The sequence below is a fragment of the Plecotus auritus genome, assembly GCF_963455305.1.
Source record: "Plecotus auritus genome assembly, chromosome: 2".
Classification (NCBI taxonomy): Eukaryota; Metazoa; Chordata; class Mammalia; order Chiroptera; family Vespertilionidae; genus Plecotus; species Plecotus auritus.
Window position 1 is genome coordinate 2,281,691 of NC_137771.1, and position 22,255 is coordinate 2,303,945.

Consider the following 22,255-nt stretch of genomic DNA (forward strand, 5'->3'; position numbering starts at 1 on the left):
CATTGCAAAGTGGAGTCGCATCGCCCGGCCGGCGTGGCTCAGCAGTTGAGTGTTGACCCAGGAACCAGGAGGTCAGGGTTCGATTCCCCATCAGGACACAGGCCTGGGTTGCGGGCTCTGTCCCCAGTGGGGGGCGTGCAGGAGGCAGCCGGTCCATGATTCTCTTTCATCACGGATGTTTCTATCTGTGTCTCCCTCTCCCTTCCTCTCTGAAAGCAACAACAATATATTTAAAAAGAAAAAAACAAAGCTGAGTCCCATCCCCCCCCCACGCCAACCCCGGCTCCTATGCACAGGAGCTGGGAGACTGACCCGCACAGCCCTGCCCCGAGCGTCTGCGTGTCTGTCTGCCAGGAGGGGCTGCCCCTGAGCCCGGAACTGACACGCTGTGTGGATGCCTAACTGAAGTCCCTGCACACGCGCAGGCTCCGTTCTGCGAGGTCACACGCACGCACACCTAGCACACCTGGGAGGCATGTGCACACACACCGCAGACACGCGCACACACACCTCCCCCCTCTGTCCGCGCAATGACACGCGGGCGCAGGCGTGACTCCCGAGTCCTTGCCCGCGCTTGCGACCTTGTGCTTCCTCCCCGTTCAGCATTAACTTGCACGAGGCCACTTCCCATCGATCCCGGCGGCCGTTTGTCACAGGCCCGTGCCCGTGATGGCGGAGATGACCCGCTGGCCCCGTCATGCGGAGAAGATTCGCCGGGAGCTGTTCTCGGTGCAGCGCTGGCAGGATTGATGGCTGGGCCCGGCGTGGCCGGTGCCATCTTCCAGGGCACAGCCTGCGTTCACGGGACAACGCAAGGACGCCCGGGCCACCAGGCCCCACGCCGGTGCCGCGTGAGCTCTAGATCCCGCCCGTGAAGTGAGCGGGACGGAGACGAGGGAGCTCTCATTGGGGAGCGCTTTCCCCTGAGAGCCCAGCTCCTCCGCCGAGCGCAGCTCCAGCCACGGAGACCCCCAGGCGCCCGCCAACGGGGCCGTGGTGTTTCTCTCAAATCCCTCACTAGCGACAGCCGTGACCAGCCCAGTGCTCAAGACGCCAAGGAAAGAGACGCCTGGTTCTCTGGGAACTTGCCAATTAGCGTCCGGTAACCGAAGCCGAGCTCCCTGAGACACAGGGTCCCCCCAGCAGGGTGACGGGCCCGGGGCCCGTGGTCAGAGGCCATAGTGAGACCGGGCCCTGGCCGTGGCCGTGGCTGAGTGGGAAGAGCCCCTGGTTCTTTGCCATCCGGATGGATCACCACGTGACAAGGGATGTAGGTGACAGGGAGCCACCCTGGCGGATGCCCTGGCTCCATGGAGACCGTGTCCGGCGCCGACCTGGGGAAAAGACGCCTCTGTTGTTGCTAACAGGGGGGCTGCCCAGCCAGGCCCGGCTGTCCTTTCACGCTGGATGGGCCGTGAAGGAAGGAGGAGGGATTGGCCATATTTGCACTTCCCGGGCACGTGGAGGGCACGCCACTGCAGTCCCGAGACCCTGTGGTGGGTCATTTCATGGGTCCACTCGACCGGGCCTGGGATTCAGTGCTCGGTAAAACGCTAGTCCAGATGCAGCCAGGAGAGCATTTTCATGTAATGAACATCTAATCTGTGCCTCTGCGAGGAGCCGATGACCCGCACAGTGTGGGTGGGCCTCGCCCCATCGGCTGAAGGCGTAGGTCCCCCAGGGAAGAGGGATTCTGCCCTCAAGGCTGCACCACCGATGGCTCCCTGCATCTCCCCATCTCCACTGCCAGCTCCCCTGCAGGGTTCAGACTTGCCAGCCCCACAAGCTCATGAGCCAGCCCTTACAATCAATCTGCAGAGAGATGGATGGATGGACGGATGGATGGATGATAGGTAGACAGATAGATGATAGCTATAGATAGATAGATGATAGAGATAGATAGATAGATAGATAGATAGATAGATAGACAGATAGATAGATAGATAGATAGATAGATAGATACAGATAGGTGATAGCTAGATGATAGATACATATAGATATAGATATAGATATAGATATAGATATAGACAGATAGATGATAGCTAGATATGGATAGTGATAGATAGATAGATGATAGAGATAGATAGATAGATATAGATAGATGATAGATATGGATAGCTATAGAAAGATGATAAATTAATAGATGTAGACAGATAGGTGATAGATGATAGATACATATAGATTTAGATATAGACAGACAGATAGATAGATAGATGATAGATATAGATGATAGATATGGATAGTTATAGATGGAAAGATGATAGATAGGTATAGATAGATAAAGATAGATATAGATAGATGATAGATATGGATAGCTATAGAAAGATGATAGATTAATAGATAGATATAGACAAATAGGTGATAGATGATAGATACATATAGAGAGATAGATATGGATAGTTATAGATGGATAGCTGATAGATAGGTGTACTGTAGACAGATAGATGATGGATGGATAGCTGATAGATAGGTGTACTGTAGACAGATAGATGATGGATGGATAGAGATGGATAGTTATAGATGGATAGCTGGTACATAGGTGTACTGTAGACAGATAGATGATGGATGGATAGCTGATAGATAGGTGTACTGTAGACAGATAGATGATGGATGGATAGCTGATAGATAGGTTTACTGTAGACAGATAGATGATGGATGGATAGAGATGGATAGTTATAGATGGATAGCTGGTACATAGGTGTACTGTAGACAGATAGATGATGGATGGATAGCTGGTACATAGGTGTACTGTAGACAGATAGATGATGGATGGATAGAGATGGATAGTTATAGATGGATAGCTGGTACATAGGTGTACTGTAGACAGATAGATGATGAATGGATAGAGATGTAGACAGATTTACAGGCATGGGTGCAGATATAGACACCCCATTGCTCTGTTTCTCTGGAGGACCATGATGAGTGCAGATCAGAGCCATCTCGCTGGCGCTCCTGGGCTGTGTTTCTTGGGGGCCCCACCAGCTCAGACCCCTGCACCCACCCTGGTACAGCTCTGGCTGCAGAATCGCCTCTGCCTTCTCTTCCAATACTAACTTCAATCAGGAGGCACCACCCCCTGAACCTCACCTCTAGACTCTGAAATCATTCCACAGCCCCGTTCACCCGTGTCCTCCCTCCACTGCTCAGGGACCCAAGGGTGTCAGCAGCCGAGGCAGACCCCGCACCTGGTGGGGTGGCACCTGGCTGCCCATCTCTCTCCGCCCTCCGTGCCCTCCCTGACCCTTCCTCCTCCTGACGCAGGGGTTTAGGGCCCAGGTTTCCCTCCGCGCAGAGCAACCCTCCAGCTCCTGATCTTTGTCACGAATTCCACCCCGGCTGCCGTGCTCGCTGACAGAAACCCAAGCCCGGGTGGGAAAGAGCTGTGACTTCATGCCTGTGGCACTGGCTGTTTTGTTTAAGAATTAACTTGATCTGAGATTCTCAGGAGCCGTTATCACTCAGCCCCAAAGGTCGTCCACCACACACACGAGCAACATGCATGTCCCTGCGAGGGCCCCGTGCGTCACGGAGCTCGTAACATGGCCGTAAACCTGCGTCCGCCCCGGCCATATGTTGCCTGTCTACTTACCGGGTGCTTGGCCAGATGGAGGCCTCCATGCACACGGCCCATCTGGACGTGTCCATGGCCCAAGCCCAGGACCGGGAGGCTCTGATGGCCGTGGAACCAGGGGGAGCGCAGTCAGTGGAACATCTGATCCGGAAAAATGCTGCTGAAACGTGTCCACTCACAAGTTCTGATTTCTCTGCAGAGAGGAGAGCACGGGGCCTGAGGGGTCCCAGGGGAGACTGATCCGTGTGCTTGGGGCATTCAGGTCTGGCAGCTCTCACGGGGGCTGTGACTCCCAGCAGGAGCTGCCCTGCGAGTGTCCAGGCAGAAGACTGAGGGGCACCAGGACGGGGTGCACCCAGAAGTCCAACATGCCCCTCCCTGTCTCTGCTTAGCCAGGGGGGCCTGGGAAGCATGAACTGGGCTGCCTTCCTTTTTTATATATGTACTAGAGGCCTGGTGCATGAAATTTGTGCACATTAAAAGGGGATTAATTAGGGGACCCTTTCCCCCTCCCCACATGGAAGTCCATTCTGTGGGACTCTTTCCCTCTCCCCATGTGGGAGTCTGCACTTGTTCTTCAATAAATCTCCACCTTTGCTATACCAAAAAAAGGGGGGATTAATTAGAGGAAATAATTTAATATTGCTATTTACCCTTTCTCTATAATAGAAGTGTCAGAGATGAAAGAAAATTAGTAAAATGTATATGAAAACCTTCCTCCTGTCAGAGTCTGGGGCACACCATGGGACCCGAGTCAAGTCCCCACCCACCCACATGCACCTCAAAATCACATGAGACCCAGACCCGACCAGCCACCATCCCCCATTGGGCTAGATCCAGACCCGGCCAGTCCCACCCTTGTCAAGCCCCACCGGGCAGGGGACATAGCCTCAGGTCCCCTGGCCCTACGCCAGGATGGGGGGCGTGGCCTGAGGTCCCCCAGCCCAAACCAGGGCAGGGGTCATGCCTTGAGGTCCCCCATCAAGCCCCACCAGGTGGGGGATGCGGCCTGAGATCCCCTGTCAAGCCCTGCTGAGTGGGGGAGGGCATAGCCTCAGGTCCCTGCTGATTGCTCATTAAGACTCCTTATGGGAACTTGGCCTCAGCTGTGGGTGCAGCCATCTTTGTGACAGAGTGATGGTTAATTAGCATATTCCCTCTTTATTAGATAGGACTAGAGGCCCGGTGCACGAAATTCGTGCACATTGAAAGGAAATTAATTAGAAGGTGGCCATCAGGGCGGGACTGGGCGAGACAGCAGGACACGCCCTGGAGCCAACCTCCGGCGGCCACTCCCTGGCGTCTGCAGAGTGAGCGGGGTCCCTCCGGCAGGTGGGGTCCCTCGTCCTGGCCTGTGGGGATCGGGCCCCAACTGGCTCTCCGCCGTCCCTGGAGGGGTCCCAGAGTGCAGGAGGGCACTCTGCAAAGTTGTTGTCTACGGGGGTTGGAACGCAAACGCACGTGTGCAGTAAACCAGATTCGGGGCCGACAGTGCCCCAGCAACAACATAACCCAGCGCCGAAGGTGGGATCGCGCGGTGCTGTGAGGAATTGGGCTCCCGCCTCTCTGGTTCCGGGGTGCGTCACCCGAGAACCACTGCTGCCAAGTCACTGCAGCTCGGCAGCTCCTGCGCTGAGCACCTGCCCCCCGGGGATCAGTGCGCGTCATAGCGGCCGGTCGTTCGGCTCGTTCCGCTGTAATGGTCACTTAGGCTTTTATTATATAGAAGATTTTTGTTGATTTCAGAGAGGAGCGGGAAGGGGGAGAGAGAGAAACATCAATGATGAGAGAGAATCATTGATCGGCTGCCTCCTACATGCCCCACACTGGGAATCAAGCCCACAACCCAGGCATGTGCCCTGACCTTGAATCAAACCCTGACCTCATGGTTCATAGGTCGATGCCCAACCACTGAGCCACATCAGCTGGGCTGGGCTGCCTTCTTATGTCAACAGGAGTCACCCTTGGGAGAACCATCAGCTTCGCCAAGACGATCTTCAGGCACCTGCACCTACCCCAACCCCTACCCCTAACTCTAACCTCCAACCCTAAAACCAACCCTAACCCTAACCCCAACCCCAACCCTAACCCTAACCCTAACCCTAACCCTACCCCTACCCCTACCCCTACCCCTAACCCTAACCTCAACCCTAACACCAACCCTAACCCTAACCCCAAACCCAACCCTACCCCTAACCTTAACCCTAACCCCAACTGTAACCCTACCCCTACCCCTACCCCTAACCCTAACCCCAATCCTAACCCCAACCCGAACCCTTCCCACTGGACAAAACCCTTTACACTGGTTCCCGGAGCCTCCGGGTCCCAGAGGCCAGGCCGCCGGGGCAGGGCTGCGGCAGGCGGGTGGGGCAGGTTCTCCCAAGTTGTTAAAAGAGACAAAGAGACGGGTCAGTGAACTCGGAGGGTCAGCGTGGGCACTGCTCCTGGGTTCGCAGGTGTCCCCAGGGCAGAGTCCTTGCCGAGGTCGGGTTGGGGTATCATCCGTCTGTCTCCCCACAGACACCTCCCCACTGGCCTCCTTCTCCCCCGACTTGCCTCGCTGACCCTGGACACTCAGCCGCCTGGGCCCGGCCATTGATACGCCATCCGGTCGGAGTCAGCCACTTGCTGAGCCTCGGGGGCAGCTGCTGGCTGGCTCCCTGCACGGCGGACCGGCTGAGGCTCGGAGCCGCGTTGTCACACATCACCTTGTTCAGGTAAGGAGCGTGCCTCTCGGAGCACGAGGACGAGTCAGCTGTGAAGAATCTGGCACAGAGCGGGGGACGGGGACCGAACCCCAAGTATCCCGCTAACGTGACCCGCCGTCCCTTCCCGCAAACCGGCTGCGCCGCCCCCCACACCAGCACGCAGCCCCTCTAATACCAAATCTGTATTCCGCCTCTGCTGTGTGCGCTGTCTCTTAGGCCTTAATTTCATGAGTGAGTGCTTTGAAAAGGAGAGTGATCACCAGTTTAGCGAGAGGCCATGCAATTCCTAATGGCCTTTCCAGAGAGTTCTTCCTGGGGCACACGAACAAGGACTTCTCCCGGCCCCTCACTACCCTCCCACGGGCTGGCCGGCTTTTCTTCACCTTCACCATCAGCCAGTCCGCGCTCTGCCACCAACGCCACCCGGGACCAGGAAGTCCTGCCTCTGCCCACCCACACCCCCTACCCGCAGCTGCCCCCGCCCCCGCAGCCACTCGCCGCCCCCTTCCCGCACCCCGGCTCCTCCCGCCTGCCACCTGCAGGAGTTTGTTTGTTAGCCTCACTGGAGCATCACTAACATACAATCGATCGCACCCACCTTGACACCCATGGACATATGCTAACACCCATGATACCGTCCCCACAACCAAGCACAAAACATATCCCCCCTCCAATTTCCTCGTGTGTGCCTTTTAGGTAGAAACACAGCCTTCGACCTGTCACGTTAAAGCGCACTACAGCCGAAACCGGTTTGGCTCAGCGGATAGAGCGTCGGCCTGCGGACTGAAGGGTCCCGGGTTCGATTCTGGTCAAGGGCATGTACCTTGGTTGCGGGCACATCCCCAGTAGGAGGTGTGCAGGAGGCAGCTGATCGATGTTTCTCTCTCATCGATGTTTCTGACTCTCTGTCCCTCTCCCTTCCTCTCTGTAAAATATCAATAAAATATATTTAAAAAAAAAAAAAGCGCACTACAGTGCACGACACCACATTTCTAACTCCAGACCAAGGGGACGGCAGGCCTCCAGCAGGGTCCTTTGTACTCACTGAGCGTCAGCACCCCAGGCCCGCCCCCGGCCCCGGCCGCCACCAGCCCGTCACCCTCTGTGTGTGTGAGTGGGACTAAGACGCCCCATTGGCGTGAGAGCACACGGGTCTGGTCTTCCTCGGCCTGGCTCTCTCACTCAGCGTGACGTCCTCCGGCGCGCTCCCTGCTGCTGCAAATGGCAAGGTGTCCTCCCGGTTCAGGCTGAGTGACAGATAGTTTGGGGCGTAACGGCGTCACGTCTCCTTCTCTGTCCCTCCGCCGGAGGCCGCGGGGGCTGCGCCATACCCAGGCCCCTGGCATCAAGGCTGCAGTGGGCCCGGGCGTGTGGCTCCGTCGCTGAGGTCCTGACTCAATAGCTCTGGATAGACACCCAGAGGGGGCATCGCTGGGCCGCCGGTGGGTCCCCGTTTCACTGTCTGGGGGACCTCCAGAGTGTTTCCCCAGGGGCCACACCCGGGTGCAGGCCCGCGTCCACGTCCAGGTCCCCTGTCGCCCACGGCCTCGCTGACACCCACCTCTTGCTTCTGTGAGAACAGGCCTCCTGCCGGGGCGCGGCCATGTCACCGAGGCTGAGCTTGGGTTTCCCTGATGATCATGACATGGGGCACCCCGTCAGGGGCTTGGGGGCCGCCTGGATGTCTTCCTTAGATACATGTTTATTCAAGGCCCCACCCATTTTCTGTCCCTCTGAGCAGGTCCGCCCGCCCCCCCCCCCCGGCCCCCCGACCAGGGCCTTAGTGCCCCCACTTCCTGGGAGGCTCTTCCCAGGACGGACTCCCCGGGACTGACTCCTTAATCTTCCAGTGTCACCCCGGAGCACCCCCTGGAGAATCCCCCAAGTGCTTCCTGCTGCATTGCCTTGCTTTGTCCTTCAGGAACTCACAACAGCACTGGCATGTTTCTCATGTGCATGTTCGTGCGTGCATGTGTATGCATGTGTGTGCATGTGCATGTGTGCATGTTCATGTCCGTGTATGCATATGTGTGCATGTGCATGTGTGTGTGTGTGTGTATGTGTTGCCAGTGGCCACCCCTGGGGAGGAAGCTCCCGGTGGACACGGACTGGCCGTCCCGCTCTCGGCCATCTCGCTCCCGGCATGTCCACGCGTGCAAAAGGCAAGCGTGTGCGAGTGCCTGCCGTGCAGGTCAGCGGGCCTTTCTCCGGACGTGGCCACGCCTCCGCTCCCTCCCCGACCCCTTTCCCGCCTCGCTCCTCACGCTCACCTCCTCAGGTGAGCCCTCTGAACCAGGGACGCACCTGCCTTCCAGCCGCCCAGGCCCCTGGTGCCGTGCACCTGACCCCAGGCCTGGGCAGAGGGAGGCTGGGTTTCGGGGAGCCTCCCTGGGAGCTCGCCCCAGGATCCGATTCCACCCAGCCCGAGTCACCCCAGACGCCCCTCTGCACCTCGGAGGCAGGGAACCGCTGGCGTCCACCCTCACGCCTGGCCCCACCCCCATCCCGACCACCCCTTCCTTCCCAGCCGCTCCGCTCCATTCAAACCAGCAGAAGCCACAGGAGCCGGCAGCAGCACCCAGCGGGGCCGAACCCACGGCGCCCGCCTGTCCTCCGCTTTGCAAAGTAGGCCCAGGCCCCTCTTTGGAAACCCGGACCCGGGAGGCAGCCGTGTCCCCAGCTGACAGAACCCTCCTCCTCCTGACCACGCCCGGCACCTTCCTGCCTCTCCCCTCCCCTCCCTCCACCAGGGTCTCAGGATGTCACCAGGGGCGAGGGCCACGCAGCGTCACCTGCCTTCTCCCTCCTCCGGCTTAGGACACGTCCACTCAGTGGCCCACTCCGTCCTCCAGCAGACCCACGGTCACCTCCAACTCCTGTCCTAAATGGAGGAGAAAAAGAAAGAGAGAAAGAGAGCTCGGCCGGGGGCTCAGTGCGTGAGCGTCGACCTAGGAACCAGGAGGTCAGGGTTCGATTCCCGGTCAGGGCACCGGCCCAGGTGGTGGGCTCGATCCCCAGGGTGGGGCGTGCAGGAGGCAGCCGATCCCTGAGTCTCTCTCATCAGTGATGTTTCTCCCTCTCCCTCTCCCTGCCTCTCTGAAACAAATAAAAATGTACTTAAGAAAAAGGAAGGAAGAAAGAGAAGGAGGGAGGGAGACGGGAGCCTGGGGTTCTTGTTTTGGCTTCTCTTTCTCTGTTCGATGTTTCCAGGATCGTCAGCTTCACGGGCTCGGTGTGGCCACTAAGCCGCATAGGGGACCCCATTGTTTCGGGGGTGAGCTGTGGGAGGTGCTCTGGCAGGCGTGGCTCCCCCAGCTCTGCTCCCCGCGCTCCGGGCCCCGGACCGGCCTCTGGCCCTGATCAGCACCGGCTCCTACAGCTGCTCGCTCCTGAGGGCGGCTGGCGTGCCCTTCCTTCCTTCCCAGCAGCGAAGCAAGCCGCCGCCTCTTAAAAAATAATTAACCGGCACCCACTTCGCGTGGATTGAGAGGAATGTCCGTGGGTGAGTGTAAATCTAACGCATAAGCAAGTACATGCCGCCCACAGCGCGTTCACCGCTTGAGCCGGAACACAAATCCCCCCCGCGGCTCTCGGCTGATGGACGCGGGAGGCGAGGAGGCAGCGCCCTTTCCGAGCGCAGCCCGCTCTGTTCTCGGCCCTCCCCTCCCTCTTTGCCTCATTTCCATAATGAGCGGCCCACACACCCCCAAAGGGACGGTCTCCACGCATTTCCCTGAAAGCGGGGGGGCGTGTGCAGCTAGCGATGGACATCGCTTTGAAGAGAGCGCTTTTGATGTTTCTCTTGAAGTTATCGCGTTTCCTTTGATGACAAAATCCGCGTTAGTAACCGGCACACCTGGTAAGTGCACACATGTTTATAGACATGTCGGGCTCGTATGAACACGCATGTGTTTATGGACATGCCAGGCTCATACACATGCACATATGTTTATGGGCATGCCAGGCTCGTGCAAGCACACGTCCGTGTCAATCTCCATGAGCCGGGGGAGAAACGAGGTGCCAGCTGAGGCCCCGCCGTCGGGAGCACAGAGGCAGGGCTGCACCGGCCACCTACCCCCCAGGCTCGCCGATCCCACATGCCAGGTCCTTCGGGTTCCAGGCACCCCACCCCAGGGCCTTCCCAGCAGCAGGGACCCCTCCGAGCGAGGAGCCTCTCCCCCCGCGTGTCCCCCTAGTGGAGGAGCTGCCAGGGCTTGGGTGTGCGGCTCCCTTTCTTTCTTTCTTTCTTTTTTTTAAAAAATATATTTTATTGATTTTTTACAGAGAGGAAGGGAGAGGGATAGAGAGCTAGAAACACCGATGAGAGAGAAACATCGATCAGCTGCCTCCTGCACACCTCCCACTGGGGATGTGCCCACAACCAAGGTACATGCCCTTGACTGGAATCGAACCCGGGACCTTTCAGTCCGCAGGCCGACGCTCTATCCACTGAGCCAAACCGGTTTCGGCAGGCTCCCTTTCTTAAGGCGAATGCAAAGCGATGCACGCGGTCCCGGTTCTGGCGCCATTTGCCACGGAAGCGACCTCAGCCCGAAGGCAGGAGTCATGTGGGAAGCCCTCACCCACGTTTTAGAAAGAGGGGCGCGTGTCTCCTGCATCGCGGCGCGCTGCTCTAGGCCGTGGCTCGGGAGGGAGGCGGAGGCGGCGGCCACAGCGCAGCTGTCAGCGGAACAGGACACCTGGGTGAGCAGCCGCCCTGGGGACGGCCCTGGGGTGGGACCTGGGTCCTCCCACCCCGAGGCGGGCACTGGAAGAGGTGCCAGGCCGCTCCACGTGACTGTGCCCACGCGCAAGGTGAGCGAGATGCTGGTGGGCACCAACCATGCCCAACACGGGCCCTTCGTCCCTTCGACCGGCGAGGAGAGCACGCGGCTACCACGAACCTAAGTGACGCCCGACACTCGGTGAGGCCGGCGTCACCTCTGCAAAAGCTCAGCAAACAGCGCGAGACCAAGGAGCAGGTGCGGGGAGAGGGCCCATCAGCAGGGTGGCTCAGGGCCAAGGTCAGGCCGTGGGTAAGGTGCAGTCTATGCGCTCTAACTTCACCTGCCCCTGTGTCTCCTCGCCCGCCTGGGAGGGGACCCGGGCCGGGGAGCACCCAGCGGGTGACTCATAAGGGAGAGGCTCCCTCTGTGACCTGCGGGTGCGGGTGCGGGTGCGGGGAGAGGCGGGAGGTAGGAGCAGGGAGGGGCCGGGGATCTCAGGCTCAGACACAGTCTCAGGCGCCGGAACGTTCATCAGGTTCTCCTTCCCTGTGGACCGGGAAGCTGGCCGGGGGCCACGCAGACGGTTGCTGGCCACACTCCTGTGTCCACGTGGCCAAATTTAATCTTGCAATTACATTTGAAAAGGTGTGAAACTCCAAACTGCATCGGGTCATCAGAGAGCCCGTTGTCTGCGGGTCACGCCAACAGGGCCACCTGGCTATGACTCGTGTCCTTGTCACGTGGCCCCGGCAACACCCACGTTCCCCGCCCTCTCGGCCACGGCGGGTCACGCACAGAACATGCCTCGCACGGGCTCCAGGCAGCCCTTCACCTGGGCCCCCCGAGGCGGACCCTTTGTTAGGGGGCAGCTGGGGTGCTGGGCTGCCTCTTGGGTCCCGGAGACGCCCCTCCGACCTTCACGTCCCAGGCGCCCGTGGGCCCTCCAGGCTTGGAGAGGGCACGCGGTGCGTCAGGGTGGCACGTGCGCCCAGGGCCATCGGATCCTCCCGCTGGAATTTACTGCAGACGCGCGGTCAGGCTTGGGGGCGCTTGCCCTTCCAGCATCAACTTGGGCATAAACTGAGGCGGAGACGGGTTGTGTCCTCACGCCCAGCCTCGGAGGCAGTAATTCTCTTGGTGTCAATCAGCATTCGACAAGTCAGCCCGGGAGGGGCGCTGACTGAACCCCAACTCCCCCCGAGTCTCCCGTCGGAGCCCGAGCCCTCACATGGCGGCCGGGCAATGGCGCATGGCAATGACAGCCATGTGCATGTTTGGGCATTGCCGGGATGGGGTTCACGTGGTCTCCCCACTGAAAAAAACGTGTAGACACACGCGTGTATGCAAGGGCATGGGCGACCCCCACGGATGCTGCGTTTCCCCAAGGTCCCCTTCAGCCACTGAGAGGCGAAGGGGGGGGAGTCCATCCTCGAACAGAAACATACCCGGACTCTAGCTCCGCTGGTGATAAGCGGGGCCTGTGTACTGAAAAGGTGCGTTTTCCCGCCCACCTGTGCGAGGGACGTCGGAATAAATCTCCCCAAGGAGTTTGTGGGGACCCTCTGACCAGCCCGGCCAGCAAGTTCCCCTCACGGCTCCGCCACACGTCAGTGGACCCCATCACCGGCCCTGCCTGGCCTGCAGGCCTTCCTGGCCTCAACGGGCACCCACCCTCTGCCAGGGCCCACCCTGTGCCAGGGCCCACCCTGTGCCAGGGCCCACCCTGTGCCAGGGCACACCCTGTACCAGGGCACACCCTGTGCCAGGGCCCACGCTGTGCCAGGGCACACCCTGTGCCAGGGCCCACCCTCTGCCAGGCACCCACCCTCTGCCAGGCTCCCACCCTGCGCCAGGGCCTACCCTCTGCCAGGCACCCACCCTCTGCCAGGCGCCCACCCTCTGCCAGGCGCCCACCCTCTGCCAGGGCCCACCCTCTGCCAGGCACCCACCCTATGCCAGGGCCCACCCTCTGCCAGGGCCCACCCTCTGCCAGGCACCCACCCTATGCCAGGGCCCACCCTCTGCCAGGGCCCACCCTGTGCCAGGGCCCACCCTGTGCCAGGGCCCACCCTCTGCCAGGCACCCACCCTATGCCAGGGCCCACCCTCTGCCAGGGCCCACCCTGTACCAGGGCCCACCCTGTCCAGGCGCCCACCCTGTCCAGCCACCGTTCTGGGTCCCAGCAACACGGCCCCGGGAAATCGGATGAAGCTCCCGTTCCCGTGAGGAGGCAGATGCTGCAGAGGAGGTGGGGTGAGGGGTGGAGACTGGAAACCGAGGCGGGCAGGACGCAGTGTGGGAGGTGGGGGGCGGGGGGAGTGTGTATGCAGAGCCCCGGGGGGCCCTGCTGCTGGGGGTCATTTCTGGAGGGTGCCCATCCCCTGCCAAGGCCCGAGGCCACCGTGGCATACGCGGGAAGGAGCTCAGAAGCCGGCGGGGTTGGATGGGGAACCTGTGTGCTCAGGAGCTCAGAAGCCGGCGGGGCTGGATCCCACTGAGCCCTGGGCGCAGCGGGGCCCGGCCTGTAAGGTGGCGCCATCCCAGCGCCCGGACCTCATGCGCGTGGCCAGGACCGGCACTGCCGGGCGGCGGGAAGCCCGGGGCAGGGTGACATTCCCATGTAAAAGGTCCCTCTGGCCCGGCCGGCGGGGCCCAGCGGCTGACCTATGAACCAAGAGGTCACCAGTTTGATTCCCGGTCAGGGCACAGGCCCGGGCTGTGGGCTCCATCCCCAGTGGGGGGCCTGCGGGAGGCAGCCGGTCGATGATTCTCTCTCATCACTGATGCTTCTCTCTCTCTCCCCCTCCCTTCCTCTCTGACATCAATAAAAATATATATTTTAACAAAAGATTGCTATTTTCCCTGCTCAGCTGGCAACTGGGTGGGGACACATTACCCCCAAACCCCGTTTACAGAGCTTCTCCCCGTCCCGTGTGGGAGCCCCGTCCCGTGTGGGAGCCCGCAGGGCGCCAGAGCAGGGCCTGCTGACGGCGGCCACAGAGGGTGCGTCCGCCGGCTCTGCTGGAAGGCGAGCTCCTGAGCACACAGGTTCCCCATCGACCCCGCGTGTCTGAGAGGCGGGTGCTATGGCTCAGAACACGGTTAACGGATAAAACCTGAAACAGTAAATGAGGTGTTTCCATCAGGATAAGACACCCCACCCTCCATCCGTCTCCTCTTCCTGGATATATATATTTTTATTGATACGAGAAAGAGGAAGGGAGAGGGAGAGAGGAACATCGATCGGCTGCCTCCAGCCCGCACCCCGAAAGGAGATCGAACCTGCAACCCGGCCAGGTGCCCTGACCAGGACGATGGTCCAACCACTGAGCCACACCGGCCAGGGCTGGATCATTCCTGAGAGAACAAGAGACACCCACCTCCCCAGGAGCCGTCCCTCTGCTCCGAGGCTGGGTGTGATGTCACGCCTTTCCGTGGGGACCATGCCGTCGATGTGAAGAACTCCCGGATGGAAGCCAGGGCTGACTCTATGGTCCGGCCTCGGCTGCTCATGCTGAGGCGGCCGGCAGGGACCCGCAGCCACGCGGGTTAGCTGTTTTCCGCGCGGGGAAAAGTTTACAGATGGCTCCCGAGCGGAGTCATTTCATTTGCTGTGAAGTAAAGTTAAAGCAAATTGCACTAAATTAATATTGATTCAGATGAAGCCGTTTATCTCTTTATGCATTTCAGCTCCACGTCAGATACAATCATTGCTGCGGCTGCCCCACAGCACATGAAGTACCAGTGAGACCGCCTCTCCAGTGGGCTCCCTTTTCGGGGAAACAAGCCCCCGCCCCGCGCGTGGCTGCAGGAAGCGGAGCTGACGTGACCGCTCGCTCCGGGGGCGGCGTGAGGGCTGCGAGGCGCCCCCAGTCCCGCTCAGGATGGGCCGCATCCACCCCGGCTCGGAGCGCGGCTGTCAGTTCGGGGCGGCGACAGGAGCCGTGCCTCCGTGTTCCAGACGCAGGCGGGGTGCTGCGTGGACCCCGTGGGCAGCCGTGTCTCCGCGGTGGAGTCCCGTCTGGTCTGCGTGCTGCTCCCGCTGACGTCTCCCTTCGTCACGGGAGCGGAGCCGCAGACAAGGGGACGGTGAAACCCGGGGCCAAAGCCACAGCGTGAGGCCAAACCCGTTTCAGGTGCTCGGGGCTGAAGTATGTACACAGGTGCGCACACACATGAACACGCATGCGTGCCTGGCCTCCGCTGCTCTGAGACCTGGGCTGACGCTGGCGGTGGCCAATGCCGGACTGTCCCTGCCGCCCAGGCTCGGCCAACAGCTGGCGGGACCACCGCCTCCCGGTGACCAGGGAAGCAGGGTGATTGTCAGCGAGCCAGTGAGGGACAGCTACGCTGGGAGTGACTGCCTGTCTTCAGTGAGGACAGCGAGAGGTGTGTGTCCGTCCGCCCGGGCTGTGGGCACGGAGCACCGTGGACTGGGGGTGTGGACAGCAGACGTTGTCTCTCGGAGTCCCGGAGGCCGCAAGTCCAAGATCAAGGCTCCGGCAGATTCAGTGTCCGGACCGGCTTCCTGGCTCACAGACGCCTTCTCCGTGAGTCCTCACTGGGGGGAGAGATCGGGGAGCCCCACGGGACCCCTTGTGTAATGGCTGATCCCATGGGTGAGGGCTGCACCTCACAGCACCACAGCGTTAGCACCTAGGATTTCAACATAAGCATTTGGGAGGGGGAGGGGCAGACATTCAGCCCTGGCAGGTGGGATCGGAACCACGAGCTCTGCCAAGACCCCAAGCGAGGACTCCCCAAAATGCATCACGTGAAGGCCCTGATGACCCCACATACAGCCAGGGGTCCAGTCCGGCCCGTGACGGATGTCTCAGTGTGGAATGGGCTCTGGACCGGCGCTGTATGTGGTGGCCGATACCCAGCCCGTGACGGCTGGATGCAGGCCGACAGTCCTGGAGCTGGGACGTACCGTGGGGCCTTTCCGGCGGAATTCCCGGCTGAGTGGCCACAAACTGACTCGGATGGAGCCACGTGGAGTGCTCCCCTCCATCTCTTACCCATCGCTGAGTCAGGCAAAACACCCCGGATCCAAAGCTCAAATGCGAAGACCATGGCGGGCATCTAACCCAGGTGGGCATCTAACCCAGGTGGGCACCTAACCAGGCGGGCACCTAACCCAGGTGGGCATTTAACACAGGCGGGCACCTAACCCAGGTGGGCACCTAACCCAGGTGGGCACCTAACCAGGCGGGCACCTAACCCAGGTGGGCATCTAACCCAGGTGGGCACCTAACCCAGGTGGGCATCTAACCCAGGTGGGCATCTAACCCAGGTGGGCATCTAATCCAGGTGGGCACCTAACCCACATGGGCACCTAACACAGGTGGGCACCTAACCCACATGGGCATCTAATCCAGGTGGGCACCTAACCCAGGTGGGCACCTAATCCAGGTGGGCACCTAACCCAGGCGGGCACCTAACCCAGGCGGGCACCTAACCCAGGCGGGCATCTAACCAGGAGGGCACCTAACCCAGGTGGGCATCTAACCAGGCGGGCACCTAACCCAGGTGGGCATCTAACCCAGGTGGGCACCTAACCCAGGCGGGCACCTAACCCAGGTGGGCACCTAACCCCGGTGGGCATCTAACCAGGAGGGCACCTAACCCAGGCGGGCATCTAACCCAGGCTGGTATCCAACCCAGGCTGGCAAGTAGGTTTCAGTTCCACACCAGGTGTGTTCCACCCACAGAGACAGATGTGAGGACGGACGTGCCATGACAATGGGTCACATCTGCCGGGAATGTACCCCCTGAGTCTCAGACTGCCCCCTCCAGGACCCATCCAACACCCTGCAGGACCTAATGGCCAGGATGGGACTGACCACACCATCACCCTGCAACCATGGCCTGCATTTTAAACCCAAGTTCTCAACCTGTAATGTAGTATTCCTCTGTTCTAGTCACACATCGGCTTCTGGTGGTTGAAACAAAAGCAAACATTCATTGACATTTTTCCATGTCATTCTCCCCGAAACCAGACAGACCAGATGGTCACGGAGCAGGTACGTCTCCTGCCAAAGCCATTCTGCCGCGTGGCACCAGGAAGCGGAGAAAACGGGCAGAGACCCCTGGGCCACGTGCTGCACCCCAACTCCGGCCCCGGCGACTCCAAGACTGCACCTCATCAGCAAAAGCTAGGTATTGGGCTCCAGTGGCTGCGGTAACGGATTGCCCCGACCTGGTGGCTGGAAACGGAGTCTCTTCCCGTTCTGAAGGTCAGAAATGCCCACACGGGTTCTCTTCCCGTTCTGAAGGTCAGAAATGCCCACACGGGTTCTCTTCCCGTTCTGAAGGTCAGAAATGCCCACTCCGTTTCCCTGGGCCCCAAGCCAGGTGCCCGCGCCGTCAGGGGCCACCAGAGCCTGCAGTGTGGGCGCTGCTTCCCTGACTGGCGTCTTCCTTCACCCTCAGAGCCTCTTGCTTCCTCCCTCACACCCTCTCTTCCTCCACAAAGACCCTCTGACTACATCTGGGGTCCATCCAGACAACCCAGGGCGGACGAAAAGGGGCCACGTGCTCATCTAACCCAAAGGCTCAGGGGAGGCCTGCGTGGAGGCCTGGCAAACTCCAAGACCGAAAGTCACCACCAAGGATGGTCTGAAAGAAATGAAAACTTTAACTCAAAGCAGTGTACGGCGGGTAGTCGGGTCCTAGGCCGGTACCCTCCCTGACCAAGATCAGCTTTGATCTTAACGGAGCCGACAGCCGACGGTCTTTTTGCATCTAGGAAAACACACCTGTGGCCTGTCAGGGTAACTTCCCCGTTTCCGGACCCCTCAGGGCGGCACCTTGTTATTGTCCTCACGTTAATTACTGACTGTTAACACCTATGTGTCCTGTGCCCACCTGCGTACAAGAAGCATGTGTCTATCATTTTACGCTTCATCCAATCCCAGACGCCTCTCGCTTTGCTTCCTCCCGCCCCCCTGATCTACCGCCAGTGGATTTCAGGTGACCCCCCTCCTCGCCTCCGTGGACTGTCATGTACAAACCCAGGTGCAGAGCGGCCCTTCTCCTCCGTTGAGGTTCTGCTTCCTGGAAACTGTGGACAGTTTGGCTCAACTAAACGCACCAACATTCTTCGCAGTTTGAATGTTTCTTACGTGAGCCCCAGGGGACCTCCCAGCTCTAGGGCCCTGACGTCATCACGCCCACGAAATCCCTTCACCGCTGAGTTCACACTCACAGGGGCTTAGGCCTCAGGACCTTCGGGGGTATCCGCTGCTCACCCACAAGCAACCCAGACCCCTGTGTTACAACCCGTGTATCTCCTCCCCCAGAGGCCGCCACTCTCCGGTCCCCCGTCTGTCTCCGGCCTCAGACCCACATCTTCTGGGGGGATGGGGCGTGAAATGACCCCAGTGAGTTCTGAATTTGCCTGGAATGTCTCCGGGGTCGCGGTCAGTTCTGCTACAATGCAACAGGGGTGCTTGCTCCTAAAAGCCATGGCCTTGCACAAAATCGCTCCCGGAAACCGCAGGGCTGGTGGGGAAACCAGGTCAGTAGGACGACAGTCAGAAGCCTCGGGAGTGACCTATTTAACACAGCAGCACCCGCTGCGCATGTCACCCGGCTGCACAGGCCGCCTTCGCGCAGCTCCTCACCTCGGGGCCGCCCGCAGGTGCTGGTGGACGTGGCTGCTGGACCCGCTACGGCTCCTATGTTACTTCCTGCGAGGGGTGCAAGGGCCTGGTCCGAGGTCAGAGGCAAAGTTCCAGCTGTGGGCGTGGCGGCATGGTGGGCGTGGCGGTGCAGTGGGCGTGGCAGCATGGTGGGCGTGACAGCGAGGTGGGTGTGGCGGCGAGGTGGGCGAGGTGGCGAGGTGGGCGTGGCGGTGATGTGGGCGTGGCAGCATGGTGGGCGTGGCAGCGAGGTGGGCGTGGCGGCGAAGTGGGTGAGGTGGTGAGGTGGGCGTGGCGGTGAGGTGGGCGTGGCAGCATGGTGGGCGTGGCAGCAAGGTGGGCGTGGCAGCAAGGTGGGCGTGGCAGGCGTGGTGGCGTGGCAGGCGTGATGGGCGTGGTGACAAGGTGGGCGTGGCGACATAGTGGGCGTGGCAACATGGTAGGCGTGGTGGCATGGTGGGCGTGGTGGTGCGGTGGGCGTGGCGGTGCGGTGGGCGTGGGCGTGGCTCGCACCTGGCTGGCGGAGGTCTGCGGGAGGGGAGGCGGGAGGGGAGGCGGGACGCCTGAGGGTTCCTGACTCCTGCCCAGCTGGAGGCCCTCTCTGCCTTCTCCCGAGTTCTCCGGACCAAATCGCCCAGAAGCGAACTCGAAGGAACTTGAATGCATCGCGCTCAGGTGCTTCCTGGCACGTCAGGGGCACGGGAACACATTTGCAAAGACAGTCAAAGCCGAACTGACCGTGGGATGGGCTGTCAGGGGGCTGCGTCCTTCCCCACCCGGGGGCAGAGCGGGGACAGGCAGGAACTGAGTCCCCGTGGGAACCAGGGCAACTGGAGGGGAGTGGGCTGGGCATGCGCTGGGGGAGGGTGTGCACACAGGCGCACACACATATGCACACGTGCACACACACGTGGGAGGTGATGGGAGCGGCCGCTGTTCACCTCCTGGCTCTCTCTCCAGGCGCCAGCACCTGCCCCGGCCCTCAGCTCCGTTCTTTGTTCTGCAGCCTTCGACGGGTCCCTCCCCCCTGCCCTGCCCTGGAGGGACCAGCCTTCACTTCCTGGATAATGTGGGCTGTTCCAGAGGACTCAGAGGGGAAACTGCAGACAGAGTCAGAAATACGGCCCGGGAGAGGGGGCACGGCCTCGATTAAAATGACCGACGTGCCAGGCGTGAAATAGTAGCTCCTGATACCGACCCGTGTCGAGTGGGAGGCCCCTTAAATCACCCCAGGAAACGGCAGTTTGGTGCCAACACGGGCCGCGTGTCTGGAGGTGATGGCAGGAATAACTCACGTCATTTGCGCTGTCCCAGACCAGCTGGCAGAGGATTTCCTGTCTTCCGGCTTTAGAGCCAGACCTTTAAAATACAGATTTAGAAGAATGCTGAACTACCGCCCGTTCCAGGGGATTAAGTGCGGCGCAAACAGCCAGACTGACGGTCCCTGGGGTGCGCGCTGCCCTCCTTATGTCTACATGCATCAGCCTGGACGCCGGCCTGGTTCACACGCCTTCCCCACACTCATGCACTCACACACACCTATACACGCACACTCATATGCACACACATAATCACACACGTAGACATGCACACACGTATGCAAACACACAAGCACCAAGCACACACATAGACATGCACGTACACACGTGCACACTCATGCACATCCTCTCTTTTCGTTCTTGCTCTCGGTCACCGTTCCTTTGCTCCGTCATGCCTGCTCATCTGGGCAGGTGCCACCAAGCCCAAGGTGACCCCAGGGAGCTGAGCCGGAGGCATGCGCCCCTGGCAGCCAGCGCCCGGCCCTGGGGAGACGCCTCTATCCTGGAATAAGGGGGGGGGGGCGGTTCCAGAGGACAAATGAAGAAGCAGTTCTCCGTGGTTTGTGAGAAAGAGGACACAGTGACCTGTGACTGTGGAGTGCACTCAGCTAATGCATATTTCTCCACATTCTCCCCGGTTTTATCACGAACCTCGGTTACAAACCGACAAAAACAGGCGAGCTTTTAGACATGATCCCAACCCCACTGAACATGATCCCTGCTAGCAATCGGTGCGCTTCGTCTCACTGCGTTTTCTACACGCGCACACACCTGCCTAACCGTGCACAGTCACACTCAGCACAGACCCCAGCCTCTCGACTGGATGCAGCCTGAGGCCGACCTGTGCGTCCCCCTGCCCCCCTGCCAGCACCATCCTGTGCGTCCCCCCCCAGCGCTGTCCTGTACCCCCCAACACCATCTGTGCCCCCCCAGCACCATCCTGTGCCCCCCCAGCACCATCCTGTGCATCCCCCCAGCACCATCCTGTGCCCCCCCAGCACCATCCTGTGAGTCCCCCCCAGCACCATCCTGTGTGTCCCCCCCAGCACCATCCTGTGTGTCCCCCCAGCACCATCCTGTGCGTCTGTACACCCCCCCAGCGCCATCCTGTACGCCCCCCCAGCACCATCCTGTGTGTCCCCCCCAGCGCCATCCTGTCCCACCCCCCAGCACCATCCTGTACCCCCCCGCCCCCCAGCGCCGTCCTGGGTGTCTCTCCATGAACTGGGAACAGGAAACTAGGGGTGTGCACCTCCCATTCAGTATCACACTACAGCCGTTCCCCCACCAGTTAGTTCTTAAACCATAACTAATTCTTTTTAGGTCTGAGTGCTTTATTTATTTATTTTTAAAATTTTTATTTTCCAGTGACAGTTTACACTCAGTGTCACTTTGCATTAGTTTCAGGTGCACAGCATAGCAGTTAGACAATCATAGTCCCCGGTAATTCCCGCATCCACCTGGCGCTATACACAGTTATTACATTATCATTGATTATATTCCCTTTGCCCCTGCCCCCACCGGGCCGCCGGCCCCTCCCCTGCCATCGGCTGCTGCCTCCAGCTGCCTCCTGGCGAGCTCTCTGAGTCACACCCTATTATCCCTCAGAGCTCGGCGCGATGCCCTGCTGCTGCTTTATACTCTTGGTGGTTAGAATGAATGAATGGATGGATGGATGGATGGATGGATGAATAGATGAATGGATAGATGGATGGATGGATGAATGGATGGATGGGTGGATGGATGATGGATGGATGGATGGATGGATGAATGGATGGATGGGTGGATGGATGATGGATGGATGGATGGATGGATGAATGAATGAATCGATGAATGGATGGATGGATGGATGAATGAATGGATGAATGGATGAGTGGATGGTTGGATGATGGATGGATGGATGGATGGATGAATGGATGGATGAATGGATGAATGAATGAATGAATGAATGAGTGGATGGATGAATGGATGGATGGATGGATGGATGGATGGATGATGGATGGATGGATGGATGAATGATGGATGGATGTATGGATGGATGAATGGATGAATGAATGGATGGATGGATGGATGATGGATGGATGGATGGATGAATGATGGATGGATGTATGGATGGATGAATGGATGAATGAATGGATGGATGGATGGATGATGGATGGATGGATGGATGGATGGATGATGGATGGATGATGGATGGATGGATGGATTTCTGGCCCCTCCGAGCTTCCAGAAGGAGCCAACGATGCTGGTACCCTGAGCTTGAACTTCTGGTCTCAGAATCGTG

The 22,255-nt window shown here is 59.7% G+C and overlaps 1 protein-coding gene across 1 annotated transcript in view; it reads left to right on the forward strand.

The window, feature by feature from the left end:
- Window positions 1-669: 669 nt before the first annotated feature.
- The window catches only part of LOC308242658 (uncharacterized protein), a gene marked incomplete at both ends in the record, with an annotated part of 479,931 nt that continues 458,345 nt past the window's right edge, over window positions 670-22,255 (forward strand). Inside the window, one exon of the mRNA XM_080657076.1 lies at window positions 670-729. Within this exon, the coding sequence (XP_080513202.1) occupies window positions 670-729 (60 nt within the window). The remainder of the gene's footprint in view (window positions 730-22,255) is intronic.